The sequence below is a fragment of the Columba livia genome, chromosome 20 (assembly GCF_036013475.1).
Source record: "Columba livia isolate bColLiv1 breed racing homer chromosome 20, bColLiv1.pat.W.v2, whole genome shotgun sequence".
In the NCBI taxonomy this organism is placed as follows: domain Eukaryota; kingdom Metazoa; phylum Chordata; class Aves; order Columbiformes; family Columbidae; genus Columba; species Columba livia.
This window is the reverse complement of record NC_088621.1, coordinates 7,659,902-7,674,606: the sequence shown is the minus strand read 5'-3', so window position 1 is coordinate 7,674,606 and position 14,705 is coordinate 7,659,902. Positions and strand designations below refer to the sequence as shown.

At 43.5% G+C, this 14,705-nt stretch overlaps 1 protein-coding gene across 1 annotated transcript in view; it reads left to right on the top strand.

The window, feature by feature from the left end:
* The window catches only part of MYBBP1A (MYB binding protein 1a), a 53,023-nt gene that overhangs the window by 18,035 nt on the left and 20,283 nt on the right, over positions 1-14,705 (top strand). The window contains 2 exon segments of the mRNA XM_065036487.1: positions 466-597; positions 2,377-2,445. Of these exon segments, the coding sequence (XP_064892559.1) occupies positions 466-597; positions 2,377-2,445 (201 nt within the window).

Here is a 14,705-nt window from a genome sequence, read left to right as displayed (position 1 = left end):
TAACCTCTTTGCAGTCGTGCTTGCTTTCTTTTTGGGAGGGTGTTGAGGAGCAGGGAGGCACAGGACACTGGTGGATGAGGGTGAAGTCCTGTCTCTCTCAGGTTTGGGCTGAGTTATCTCAGGGTGAAAAGAGTGTGGAACAGCCCTGATTTCCGTGGTAGTTGTTTGCAGGGAGACCTTTCATCTAGTTGTGCTGTAAGTGTCTGTTACTTTGGGATCCTTGCTGTCTGGTTCTCTTTTACCTATGTCTCTACTGAATTTCACAGGTTTCTGAATGCGGTGCCCCTATACATTGGGCAGCCCAGTCCAGTCATCTCCACAGAAACCTAGGAAGCAGTGTTTCACCAGCTAGCCTGATATTTGGCTCTGAACCTCTCAAAATATGTACAGAAATTAATTACTTCTTTGCTAGTGATTCATCCTTGCATTTCACTGGAAATTTTTTGTTCTGCTTTTTCCCTATAGCTTTTGAGCACAGGTTGTTTAGATATGGAGAGGGTGACTGTAATATATCAGCAAGCACTGACACAATTCTTGACTAAACGGAACAGCGCTCTTACAAGCTCCATGTTCCAAGATCTCTTCAGCCGCTTCCCGGTAAGTGTTGCTGACGATGGTATGTTGTCTTGTGGTGGTTCCAAAGTACGGTTGTAATTCTATGGAAAGTAGGGAAGCTTCTCCACTTCATTGCTGGCTTTTAAAACTGCCGTTTCCTAGGATGTTCACCTGCTCAGACTCTTAATACTGCATGTTTGGTGCTGCAGAAGGCCAGGATCTCGTTTGTGATTTGGATTGGGATACTGTATGGAAAACGGAGATGAACAGAAAGCTGCTCTTTAAAGCATAGCCTAAGAAGCTCTATTTTTTTACCAGTATTCAAGATAATGTGGATGAACAAAGTTTGTACAAAGGCCGAAGGGGTCAACTTGTTTAAACAGTTAATGTAGCTCCTGTCCAGCTTTGCTCTGACTGCATGCTTAGTTTTATCAATTTTCTTCCAAGCAGACTGTAGAGCACAGAGTCTAACTGGAATCTAACCTGCAAGCTGGATGTTCAGACAGTGTCAGTGTCTGAAATGTTTGAGGTATTTCCTGCAAACTTGACCTGTGCCTGGAGCTGGTCTGCACTATGAGGACAGCCAGTTTTTAAGAAACAGGCCTTGGGTATGGATGTCACACAGTTCTTTAGGCATTTTTAGGTCCGAGTGAGGGAGAGACAGTTGCTAGAAGCGCTTTCACAAGTGCTTCAACCTTTTAGATCTAATGTCTGACAGGAGGGTGGGAGGAGACATAGGCTTGTGTAACTGGGGGAAGATGTTTTCAGATTCTGAGGGAACCCATGCAGGAGAGAGTTCTTTTGCGTGCCAGGTTTCTTAGGACACCAGCCCACGATGCCACCTACATAAGTTAGTGAAGTAGGGGGAAGAGAAGGGTTGTGTGCTGCCTACACAGGCAGCAAATGTAAGATCTCATCTGCAGGTTTCTAAAGCCTGTGGATTCCATGTGACTGTTCCTTGCAGAAAAACCTTTTAAAGTCTTTAAGCTCATCCTTTTTTAAAAAGAAAGGTAATGATATACACAGATATTGGCCTGTTGAAAGCTGGGCTTTGCCCACTTGCTAGAGCTATCTGTTTTTTCAGTAGTCTTCTTACCCCCAAAAGAAGCCATTTCAGGTGCTGTGGTTGGAATAGCTATCTGCACAATATGTCAGTGAACTGCGCAGCGAACTGCTGTCCATGCTTTGTTAGGGCCAGGCCTTCCAGTGCCTGACAGACGACATTAAAGATATGCCAGTAAGGTATTTGCAGTTCAATTGCTTTCTCATTTCTTGTGTCTGGATTCTGTGTGCCCCTCAATTTGGAAATATTTTGCCCATAAGCAGAAATTGATGGATTAGGCCAGAACTTTAGGGTAACCTGTTTCCAGGGAGGCTTTTCTCCTGACACACTTGTTTTTGGTCCCTTTAGTATGTGGGTTCAGATCTTTCCCCAAGCTCTGACGTTTTCCGGTCTAACTCAGCATTTTCTTTGCCTCTGGGACTGTTGCTCTGCGTGAACTGAGCTGCCTACAGAAAGTATCAGGCAGATGCAGATTTAAATCAAGATCCAGGCAGAACACCAGCGATGAAATCTTTACCCAGTTTTTCCAATGTAAGAGTTTTGCTGCTGATTTCCTTGTGATCAAGATTTCACTCAGGGCTGATGTGAGCAAAGCTGTTATTTTTCAAATAAGCTGTTGCTGATCTCTGGGCACTTTTCTTTCTTGTGGCATTTTCTTCTCACTCAAGAAGCTGTGTAAAATATAGACTGTTTTGCTTGAAAAACGAACCTGTCTGTCAGAAACCACTAATAAGAGACCCGGTCTTTCTTTGTTACAGATCATGTGTAAGCCATTAGTAGGTACTCTCGTCAAGTCTATCACAGCAGGAGCCAGACAACATCAGCAGGTAAGAAGGAAAGCAAACAAACAAAGCTGTATCAAATTGTCAATTGGAGAAGTCAGTTAATCATGGCAGCTCAGATGATGCTTAATATGCTTATTGCTGCTTTTAAGGCTACCCAGTTTTGAGAAATGGGCTTCTTGGGGGGAGAGCTTTTGCAAGTACTTCCTTACTGCTTCAGGTGTGCAACTGAAGTTTTGGAAGCAGCTTATATATTCACAGTCACGGGGGTTCTTTGGTAGCATCTCCTTTAAAAAATGCCTGCAGCTTTCAGGGTCGAGACCTGCTTGCTTTAGGAGTTGCCTTCAGTCACTTCTTGCTTGATTACTTTCTTATTGGTAAGATGTTCCTTGGTATGAATGGAGTGTGCTGTAATCCTTGCCTCCTAACGCTAGCTCAGGGTTAGTGTCTTGAGTCTGTTCCGTGCCTTGCCAGCTGTCCTGCATTTTCTAGGCCACGTGCTTCTGTGTCTGGTTTAAAACCACCTGTACTATAGATCTGATTTTTGATGGTTGATTGCATGTGCCTGACTAACACAAAATTAGTGGAGCCTTATCAATAAAACATTGCAGGGTGACTGCACAGCTCAGTGTCGCATGAGCAGGGAATGAAGCCTGTCTGGATTTTCACTGCAGTGGGTGGGCCTTCCACGCAGTTAATAACCAAAACCCTTTAGGCCAGTAGCACTGTGTCTCTAACTTTCCCACCCCCTAGCTGTAACCTGCATCTGTCCGCTGCAGAAGTACATCCTAGATTGACCATTCTGTTTCGTAAATAGCTGTTTTATTGTTTCTTATCATTGGAGGGAAAGTGAAGGGCTAAGTATGTGCTTAAGGTAAGGCTGCTTTACATTGTCAGTGTAAATTGCATTTCAGGCTCTTTTACCCAGCCGGAATGGCTCTTATTTAAACAAGCACAAAAAAAAAGAGTGAGTGAATTAAGCTATTAGTAATTTCAGTGGGTAGAAATAAGGACGTGTTACACAAATAACAAACAAATTAATTATAAGGCACATACTTGATCCTGTCCTCAAGAGACCAAGAACAGCACCCAAGCAGACAGCTTCATTTATGTGGGTGTCTTTGCTTCCCCACAAGGAATAGCATTGTCCTTCTTTCAGGGCTTCTACAATTATCTGCTCAAGCTTTGTTTTCCAGAGCCTGTTTGTCTGTGGGCGGGAGGAGCAGGGGAGGATGTGCAGTACGCTGTGTGTGGGAGACTGGATAGAGAACATGGATATACCACTGTTTAAACAGAGGCAACATGGAGAGTAAGCTATGTACAGCCTGGGGAGCTTGGAGTTGCACCTTTACATTTTTTGCAGACTGCTTCCTTTTCAGGAATTCTGGATTCCCCTCATCAAATGTCTAATTTGCCAGGTTTTCAATTAAATTTTCCCACTGATTTGCAATGCAAAAGTGCTTTGATGGTATCCTAGGGGGTATGGTAGTGGGCAAGCTAGATGGGTATGCGTGCCAAAGTGATGTCGTGGGTAAAGCAGGGGGATAACTAACTCCTCTGGAGCCTCTGCAGCTTCTGGCAGTGCCTGGGGTGGGTGAGGTGCAGGGGCTCATCTGCCAAAAGGCCTCTCCTAACTCTGAGTACTGAAGACACCAAAGGTCTCCTGATACCCTGACTTTAGCCATCCCTGATGGTTGAGCCACAAGTGGGTAGTCTGCTATTTTCAGCCCCTGAATATTGGCCGCTAGTCATTGAACTCATTTATCCCAGAGACATGAGCCTTAATTCCCCTTCTAACACTCCTGTTGTTACTGCTGATCGTTCTGGCTCTGCCTGCTGCATCTGTGTGAACAGCTAATCCCATGGTGATTTTGACTTCTCGGCTCTGCAGATCCCTTTGGCATGGAGTCCTCGGGGCTGTGCTGGGTGGGGAGAGCCGTGCCCTGCACGGGCAGGTGGAGCTCACGGCTCCGGGCTGGTCCATTGTGTTGGCCTGGGAGCGAACCCCCGGGGCCCTGATCCAGCAGAGCTGCTTTCTGCTGGTCCAGCTAGTCTGGGGGAGGCCCTTGCAAAGTGGTAGTTGGTGACCCGGGCTACTGAGTCTTGCATCGCTGCAGCATTTCTGTGCATCCTGTCTCCCTCAGTTGCTCACCTCTAAAACTTGGAACCCTCAACAGCAGTGTTGTTTGTGAAGACAAAGGTGTTTGTAGCTGTCAGATGGGTGTTTATGTGTCTTTCTGGGAGGTGCTTTTCTTTGGCCTGTGGAATTGCTGCTGTAGAAAGGGTCTTTCAGCGATATCCAAAGGCAGGTGTGTCAGAGAGTGCATCTTGATGCAAAGCTTAGCAGAAAAAAAAGGCAAGCTTTAGAACAAAAACTTTGGCTAGTGTGACTGACATCGTCAGCCCTTTTCTTCTGACACTGTTCTTACACGCCTAAAGCAGCAGTGAAGTTGTTCACCTTCGTACTGAAGTAATTTGTGAGATAAAATGAACAGCACCTTGGGGGGTGAGAGCTCTTAAGGCAGTTTTAAACCTGGCTCACAGTGGTTGGCTTGGTAGGTTTTCCTAGCAGTAAGCTCAACTTGTATAAAAGGTTTTAAACTGGAAAGATGAATTTGCAGTAGTCTTACTGAGACTGAACTTGAAACTGAAGCTTGTAGAAGTGGACAAGTCCTGTTGCTCTGATGTTTCTCTCCTGGAGCATGGATGCCTGCAGGAGACACTAATACAGCAGTTTCCCTGGAAGAGGAAAGAGCTGGAGAGACTGGTGCCATTTGTGAGTAGGGGAAGGAAGGGAAAGGGATGCTTGACCAGGAAAAGGGTGTTGTCAAGCCACCTTGAATTCACTTAAATTCACATTTAAACCTGTACATCAGAAGTATCCAGATGAAGATCTGTGACAGTGGATCTGCAAAAACACCTTGTTTCAAACAGTTGCTGCATCTGAGCTGGATTTCTCACTTTTTGTGAGACCATACTGGCTGCAGAACGCTATGAATCATCTTCTGCCGGTTCAAATGTGCTGTGACTCTGGGAGCTGGTGCTTTGAATGCTCCGTGTTACCTGTTGCCTGGCCTGTTTCTCAAACTGCATTTCTTGAAGTGTGGAGCTGAAGACGATTTACTGTCCCAAAGGGGCCTTGTGTGCAAATTAAAATGCTTCAGGCCTTTAGAAAAATGAACACACTGATGGTTGGATATCTTTCATTTGTTGAACTGAGAAATCTGGTGGGGTTTGCTGTAGTTTGTGGGGTTTGTTTTGTTTTGTTTTTTCTGTTACAGTAGCAGTCAGGATCTTCTTCCTAAACTCTTTTTGATCCTTGCTTTCCCATATGTATAATTTAAACCAATATATAACTTAAAGCTGCACTGTCTTCTCATGCCTGTGATGTGTTCTTGCACTGTTGTCTACTGTAGAAAGAAGTGGATAGAAATTGGATTAAATCACTAGATTGCAAACAGGTACTACGAAGCTTTTCAAAAGGACCTTTAGTGTGTGAGAAGTGCTACAAGTTAAAGTAAAAAAGAAAGAAGATGGTAAAGAATGAAATTTTTGAGGTAGTCTAATCCAGCTTGTTGGATGCAGTCCTGAGGATTGAGGTCCTGAAAATCCGTGATGTTGCACTTGCTGTAACGGCCAGCAGAAATGTCTTCAGTGGCAGGAAAATGGGACCAGTGCACACATCACAATCTTTTTGTATATATAGGCAGATTTGATAACTTTCTCTTACTGAGAAGGTGGTTATGCTTAGTAAAGTGTAGCTAACGCTTCTATAATCCTGTACCTGCATGCATACAGGTGTTTTAAGTTGCTTAGGTACAAATGCCAGCTAGGGATACAGCCTTCAATGATAAGACTGGTATGGGAAAATGACAAGGCATCAAAAAGGGAGCTTGTGTTACACTTTTGAGTTGACCTGGTGGTAATGAATTGTCTGGCACAGGTGATCCCGTTGGCAGTGCGAAGTCTTGCCATTAGCCAGGCAGAATGTGTGTGGTGCTAACAGGTGGGGTAGGCTTGTGCTCTTTTGTTGACTAAGGATGTTGCTGTCTGTCTGTCTTCCACAAGCACTAAGCAGATTCTCTCAAATTCTCTTTAGAAAAAAAATGTGTGTGAGTTTGTTCTTGCTTCCTCCTTTCTTAATGCAGTTTGACCTTACTACTGCAATTGTTTTCCAGGAGACCTTGACCTTCAAATTATTTCCTTGTGCCTTGTTTCAGTGGGTGCAGTGTTGCTTTTTCAATATGCACAAAAGGCTTGGTTTTTTGGCTTGTGCTGATGGAGTGTAAACCAGGGATCAAGATGTGTTTAATTTAATGTTTTTCGCATGACTCAGCTACATACCAGAACCCTCCTGAGCCTTAGGTGAGGAATGTCTTCCTGGGTTTATTTTTAACAGCATCAGTATGATGAGCATAGCTACAGTAACATCGCGTTTTGTAGTTGTGTGGTCCTGGGCTGTCCCTCTGATGTTGTTACGGCACAAACCCCTCTGTGGTGCATTGCTAATTATGATGAGGTTCTTACTGCAGTGTCCCTTGACCCATTTTCCTGCATCCTGGGGCTGCCAGAAGACTGGATAAATCTGTGAACTAATGCTTCTGCCTTAACAACTTTGTTAGTCTAAGGATGAGGTGAAGAGGGAAGATTTGTGGCTGTTTTCACTGCGGTACCCAGGCTCACTGCTGATCCAGGCTTCTGTAGGCAAGTGCATATTCCAAGTGCCAGCTCTGAACTGGAAACACGCTGAAGCACAGCCTCTCTGGAAGCCTGGACTGGAACAGCATTCTCTTTCCTCTGACAAATCCAGCTTGTTGACCGGTGGTACTGGAGCCAGTTTGGAAAGGACGATTAGTAAATGAAATATCCACTGTTACCAGGAGTAAGGGGTTGCCCCCACCTCACTTGTACTGGCAGACACTTAGACCACTTCTAGTCTGTAACTTTTTCCTAAGGTTTAGGCAAATGATTCCACACCTGTTCCTGGTTCTTTTCCTTTGGGAAAGGCAATAGGAGTGTACATTTCAATACAATTACTTTGCAGTTGTTTCTACACTGTGGTTGCACATCAGTTTGGATACATCCCTGTCTTCTTATTTACATTTAAAGCTATGTTGATAGAGGATGCTGCAGTAGCTGGGAGCATAATGATGCTATATTTGTCTGCCAAGTGAGTTGATTTTCTATGATTTGGCTAGAGCTCTGCAAAGCTGATGTAAGTGCAGAGCTGTCATGGAACTAATAAAAGTAATTTTACTTAGTGTGGAGATGAGAATGGGCACTGAGACAGTTCAAAATGTCATCTTATGTCATATAGATTCAGTAATATTTCAAAATCTGTTTTTATAAAGCAGTCTGTGATGAGGAACCCTTTAAGATCTAATAGAGAGTGTATTTTAGGTAAGTTGCTAATTAATCTTGGGTGCTTTGGCAGTCTCCCAAAAGGGATCAAACATATATGGACATAATTTTACAGAACTGTAGCAATTCTGTACCAGAGCTGTCATCACCAGAAGAGTAAAATGTGATCCTAAAGTCCTGCCAAAGAGATCTTGGCTGGTTGACAGTTATCCTTCTGAACAGTTTATGTTCTGTGTAAATATCTAAGTTAAAAAGTAATTAAACTTTAATACAGCAAGAATAGTCAAAGCATCAGAAGCCAGCACCCCTCTGTGTGTGTTTGTGGGAGGATTCCTCCTCGTGCTGTGATAGATGAATGGATCGCTATACTAATGCACGGTGCCTTGCCTGTGTTCTCGCAGCTACTTTTCAGCAGGTGGTATAGGAAGGACTTGTTATGGAATATTTTGCATAAGCCATCACTAATAATGAAGCAAAATAAACCTCCCCAGATAAGTACCAGCGCCAGTCCTTTGCATCAGAGATGAGAACTGGGTTGCTGATGTTAGCTAAGCAATAGGTACCGTTCCTTCAAAGCATCCTCCATCCCCTCCGCAGAGGTGGGACATGCTGTGTCCCCATAGAGGTGTCACTAGGGGAGGGCTTGTCCCAGGTCCAGTTGAGACGAGCAGACCTTCAGAGGGTGAGTTGCCCCCAGGCAGTGATGGCTTCTTGTGTGATACAGTGTTAAAGTGGCTACTGCCTGCAGACTTCTTCCTTTTTGTCTTCCCCTGTTCAGTATGCACCCTCTCTTCAATGAAAAGAAATCATTTGCAGCTGGAAAATATATGTCAGCTTGACATGCTTTGGCCAAGTCAGTGTCCCACTCCTGTTCCTGTTTTTGTTTTGTGTAAGGAGATGGTCAAGGAGAGACTGTGTTTTGCAAGGTAAAGCTGAACTCTGGGTGGGCTCGTATGTTTTTTTGAGCTATCTGATCATGAGCCAGCAAAGCCCTGTGACATGTACTAGCTCTAGGTATGTAAACTGTCCCTCTGAAGTCAAAAGGAAAACAGTTGAATGCTTAAGTGCTTTGCTGGGTCAGAGCCAGAGTGCTCTACATTTTTTGTGTAGAGTTATTCAATTCCTAGACCTTTAGGATGGTTGTGGATGTGGATTATTGCATCCCAGCCTTTCATTACTGAGAGCGTCTCTTGCATTGGGAGAGCTCAAAGAAACTATGTTCCCTTGGCGAGTTGGAGGACATTGACAGCATCTATAAATAGTCTTTAATGTTCTTTGGAAAGGTGTCTGATGCCATAGTAAAACGGAGCTCTCTCTGATCAGCTGCTTTATAAGCCATGTTTCTGTCTTCCTTTCCTCTCACTTGTGTGAGATGGCTGAAAATTTAAAAAGATCTATTTAAATTTTTCAGATACTCCTGGCTGCATTTAAGCCAAGTGCTTGAAATCCCATGGCATGAGCTTTTACGTGTATTTTCATTGACAACTTTGTGTGCCTGTTGTGTATTTCAGTTGTCACTGAGTCTGCAGGGTCTCTTTGGAGCATTTCACATGTTAGGTGTTCATGTTTGTTTATTTTTTCCATGAGATATATATATATATATATATATGTATATTTATTTTATGCCTTTTAATGGCCCCTATGGCTTTTGCAAAAAGTGTCTAGCAGACAGATGCCTGCATTGCCCACATACAGATCCATAATGACATTGGATATTAATTGACTGGCACACAGAAACTGCCCTGTTAGCAGTCCCAATCTTTATATTCTACCATACATGTGGCAGCACAACCAGAACATGAAAAAGCTCCTACTTGCCTCTTATTCTGATTCTGGAGATGCAGACTGTGATTATTCCACTCACTGCTGTTCAGCTGATTGGGTTGATGATCTTGTAGCGAATCCTCAGTAAAGGAGGAAACATTCTAGTCTGTTGCTGGGAAGAAATAAGAGAATTAAAAGGTCACATATGCTTTAGTTGTTACTGTAGACACAGCTGCTGGCAAGAGGTATCCAAGGATGAGACTGATCGGTGGCATTAACAGCCCTGTGTATCAGATGGACTTGCTGAGTTAGATATATACCATACTGCAGTGATTTTCCAAGACTGAGTGATTTCCTGGCCTACTAAATTAAACTTGCCATCTGACACATGAGGAGTTGATAGTTTTTAAAAAGAGAGTGAACCACCCAAGTGTGTTCTGCTCAGCCTGACAAACACAGCCCCTTGAACAGTTTGATGAGCGGATATTTGTGTAGAGCAACTGGGAGAAGCTTGCTGGGAGGCAAGGTCATTGCCACGTGTTTGATAACAGCGTAACAAAAACAGGAGGGGAAGAAATGCCGGTGGTTGTGATGAAATTGGTGACTATCTCAGTCATATGGGATTGAGGTATATATATATTCGTGCTACAAAATATTATTAAAACATCAGGGTAGAATCCTGATTTTTTTGAAGCTTTGGGTAATGATTTCTGCTGTGTTTACAGTGGGGTATTGGATCTTGGTTTGGAAATACTAGCACGTTGGAAGGGTGCTTTGTTGGCAAGTGAAGAAAGATTAGGGCTTCTGCAACTTAAAATGAAATGCCAACCTGGGCTGTAGTGACTGACAAGGACGTTCTTAAGAAGAGTTCCTGTAGACAGAAAGTGGTAGATCCCTTTTTCTTGTTGTTTGTGGGTTGGAATGGGGTTTGGCTGCTGCTGTTTCTGCCCTTGGCATGTACTAAAATGCCACTCTGCAGAAGTTAAAGCACAAGAAAGGAGTTAGGATTTCTCTACGGGATTTCTCAGCAATCTCCTGGCAGAACAGGGTCTCAAATGTCCCTCTCCCCAAGGGCAACGTGCTGTCTGTCATGTCACGGTGCTTCTCTCAGTAGATTCTGCAAAATGAAAAGGTCTGCTGGCGAGCATCCGAGTTGTTGAATCTACAAAGTTCAACCCAGTACAATTCCAACATTTATTTTTTATTTTTTGCTTAGCAGTGCTATTTATTTCAATGTTCCAAGGTAACAATTTTACTGACGTGTGAGTAGTTTTTTTTTTAATACTGCCTGAAAGCTAAACTTCAATAGTTGACGTTTAAGTGAATTGGAATTCTAATTTCTCATTATCTTCAGATAAATGTTCTCAAAAGATAAAAACCTTTGTCCTTGCGACATCAAGCCTGCTCTCGTGAATCAGAGACAGCAGCTAAAAGGCACACAGTGTCTAGGCTATGTGGGGGTTTTTTTGAATGTGTACTTCTCTTAAATCTCCTAAATTATTAAATTTGACTTTAGCAAAGTCTCTTTAAATAGGCTGCATTATGCAGTAGCTGCCTTCTGAATAGCTTAAAAAAACCACCTTATTCCTTGTCTCTCCTGAATTGAGGAAAATTGGCTTTGTTGTGCATCTGGCTTAGAATGTGTTGGGAGGAGCAGCCAGGTGAGGAAACTGGAGGGGATGGGTTTGGTTTTGGTCTTACCAATGTGTGCAAGTAACTTGAGGTGTCTGTGGAGCTTCTTGGCGTTTGATGATACAACGGGCGTGTGTGTAAAATAAAAATTGACAAAATGAAAGCTTTCGGGATAGGTTAGACAGGGTTGAAAGAACAGTGCCTCAGGGGATTTCGCAAGACGTTTCGTGATATTTGGTAATGTTTCTTTGAGCCTCAGCTACTGGGACATTCTGTGAGGATCTTTGCTCTTATTTCTTAACAAAAGGGCATTTCTTGCTCTGGTGTTTCAAGTGAAGAACTTGTAAAAGCAAAGCGGTAATGCTCCAAAATAAACAGGGCCATATTAAGAAACCAAATTGTCTTATATATATATATTTTTTTTTTACTTGTGAATTTGTTCTTAACTTGGGAGAGAAGTGTATTTGGGAATGGAGGGGGAAATGGGTATATTTCCTGGCTTTGTTTTTTTGTTTGTTTGTTTGTTTTTTAATGCAGGAAGGGAGAGGCGTGGATACATTGCACAGAACGCATTGCTGCTCTTTTCCCTCTGATTTCAGTACAGCCTATGGCACCATTATTCCCCACCAATTTTTCAGTCCTGTAGTTGGACATTACAGAACAAGCAACATTAGCACTCATGGGTTCTCATCTGTGTTCTGCTAATGATTTATCTTGTGTTCTTATGGCTTAATTATGGCATCTTTTAACTTTTCAAGAATTTAGGATAAGATACTGACTTTTTTTTTGGGGGGGGTGGGGGGTGGGTAGGGAAGGGGAGGAAAACATTAAGACTAATGGGCCTTTCTCATATCGTAAGCGGTTACGCCTGCGAGAAATGAATCCCTGTGTTCACTACAAATGGGCTGCTCTGGTTAGGCAAGTGCAAGATGGGACTTTTGCTCTGACAAAACCATCATCCAGAGCACTGTTTGCAGAGGAACCAAGTGTGGAAAAATCCACTCCCCAGCAACAGTGAAGAGAACGTGATTTGCAGAGTTGTTGATGGAACAAATCAAGTAAGGATGTTTTAGGGCATGAAGAAACCTGTATGTAAGTAAATACTGTGTATGTGCCCAGGTCTGCAGGCAGGCTGCTCCAGTGCCTTGACTGCTAGTCCTGGGTTTTCTGCTGGCTCAAGCATGTTTAAAAAATCATACTGGTGTGACTTTGTCAGTGAAGGCAAAGACTATTTTACCTGTAAGGCCAAGGCTGACATAACTCCTGTAGGTGCAGCTGCGTTATTTAAAGGTGGTTTCTATGGGGTGTAGCTCATTCCACGTTTTAGCCAGATTGTGCGGTGGTGGTTTAAGTGCTTGTGTCTTGCAATAGCTGTTTGCATGTTGTGCAGGAGGAGGATGTGACAGCATAGCTAATGCGATAAAACTTTCTGTAGTGTAGACAAGTACTCAGTATTAGCAGAATGAAGCGACAGCTGTTGTTCAGAACCTTGGGAATAGTTGTGGAATTGTATAGATTTCTTAACTTCTCACCGCTGCTGCTTAAAGGACATCTGAGCCATAGGTGAAGAAGTTTATGAAGGGTAATAAAAATAAAGAGGAGAGGGGTGTGGCAGATGCAGCAGGAGGGGTAGAAGATGGAGATGTTGTCTGTTTCAGAGGTTTAGAATTGAAAGTTAACATAAAAAGCCCACAAACCCAACAGTCCGTTGACAAGATTATGCACTCAGGAAGGCCTGAACAGATAATCTACATGATGATGATCAGATAAGCAAAATGTGTCTCATGTGTGACAGTTATTTTCAGTGCGCTGATATGCAAGCTGTTGTGAATTGTTTAAAGGTGCCTGGATGGAAAGCATCCTGCTGTATGTGTGGAAATCTGCTCTTCTACTAGTGAGGAAGAACAGGTACAACCTACTTGACATCAAACTGGACTGCAGTGCAGGTTGGCTTATTCTAAAACTCGGAAAATCGCAAGAGCTTGATGACGTAGGCTGTTTGGTGGGAGTGCACTGACTAAGATTGCTTTTCTCATCCAAGGTTGTAAAATGTGATTTAGATGTCACTTAAATGCTTTACATGTTGTAATTAACTAGCCTTGCAAAATTTTTCTCATCCATTTTTTGCAGGAACTTAATTTAAGCTTGTAAAATACCATTTGTTTTGATCACTTTTTGGCAGGAAGAATTTTTTCCTGCGCTCATAAATCTCTTCTTTGGTGTTTTTTTGGCAAGGCCAGACTGAGGGAGGACTGGGAGGAAACTCCTGCGTGGCTCAGGGCTTGTTGTGTGGGTGGGGGAAGGTGTGGGAGCCAGGGGCACTGGTTGATGGGTGCGGGTGTCTGATCAGTGTTAACTTCTGCTGCCTTATTGTGCTGTTGGCCATTCCTGGAGGCACGAGGGCAGATTTGCAGACTTGAAAGCTTGTGTCTGGTAAGACAATGTCTGTGCTGGCCGAAATGGATCCTGCTCATGTTCTTCCCACCTCAGACAACAGTATTGGATCTTGTCAAAGCTGGCTGAGGGGATGTCTTGAAAGAGCTGATTGATTAGTCTGAAGACACTGGGTTGTAGCAGGAAATATTGGATTTGGCTCCTGAGCCAGATGATAATGCAGAAGAGATTTTCATGGCCTTTCCTGTGCCAGCACGAGCTCTCTCCGACTCTGCTTGCAGACACCAGGAGTCTGTGCAGCGATGGATAACGTGTTGCTCCTGCTGCGAGCTGGCTGCGCAGCTTGGGCTCCGTGCCGTGACAGTGCTGACACACAGGCCTGTTTTGCCAGTCTCCCTGTGTGCCACGGGCCCTGCAGACAGGAGCTCTGCATGCAGGTTTGCTCACCCTGGTGCACAGCAGGGCTTCCAGCTCCGGCACAGCCCTGAGATGTCTCTGAGCCAGGCAGGACACAGGAGACAGTCAGAAATGGCACAGCAAAGACAGTCCCTGGGTCCGTTAATCAGAAGGGACAACAGGGTAAATTTGGGCTAAAAGTGGATGTCTAACACATGATGCTGCCTTGGAGCGTGGGCAAAGCATTTTTAAACCAAGCAGTAGTTATAGAGATGCTCTGGTGTCCTGACATATGCAGTTCTGCAAAACCAAACGTGCCAGCTGTGTTGTCATAACAGTCCTACTTATCCCAGAAGCGGCGAGCACTTGCCACCCTGAAACCTTTTAAATAGCTGCTGAATGAGAATCTTGGCTTCTCTGGTTATGTGCACCTTGTTTCAGCAGCACTGAAGAGGTTAACAATTAAATTTTTCCTCTCAAACTAGTTTTCTTAAGCCACAGCCATGGCTTTGCCTTTTCCTCCCTTCCCCTTCAATTTGGAACATAGATGGAACGTGGGTGTGTGCCATGTGTGGAATATTGCAGTTACATCTTGTGGATCGAGGAAAATTAGTTTGGCAAATGTTTCTTAATCGTCTCTGGTTTTCACTTTTTAGATCTAAAGCCTCCAAATAAGGTTTGTATGGTTTAAGTAAATAATTGGTGTTTGTATGTTTTAAGTAAATAATTAGCGTTTTTATGTTTTAAGTAAATAATTG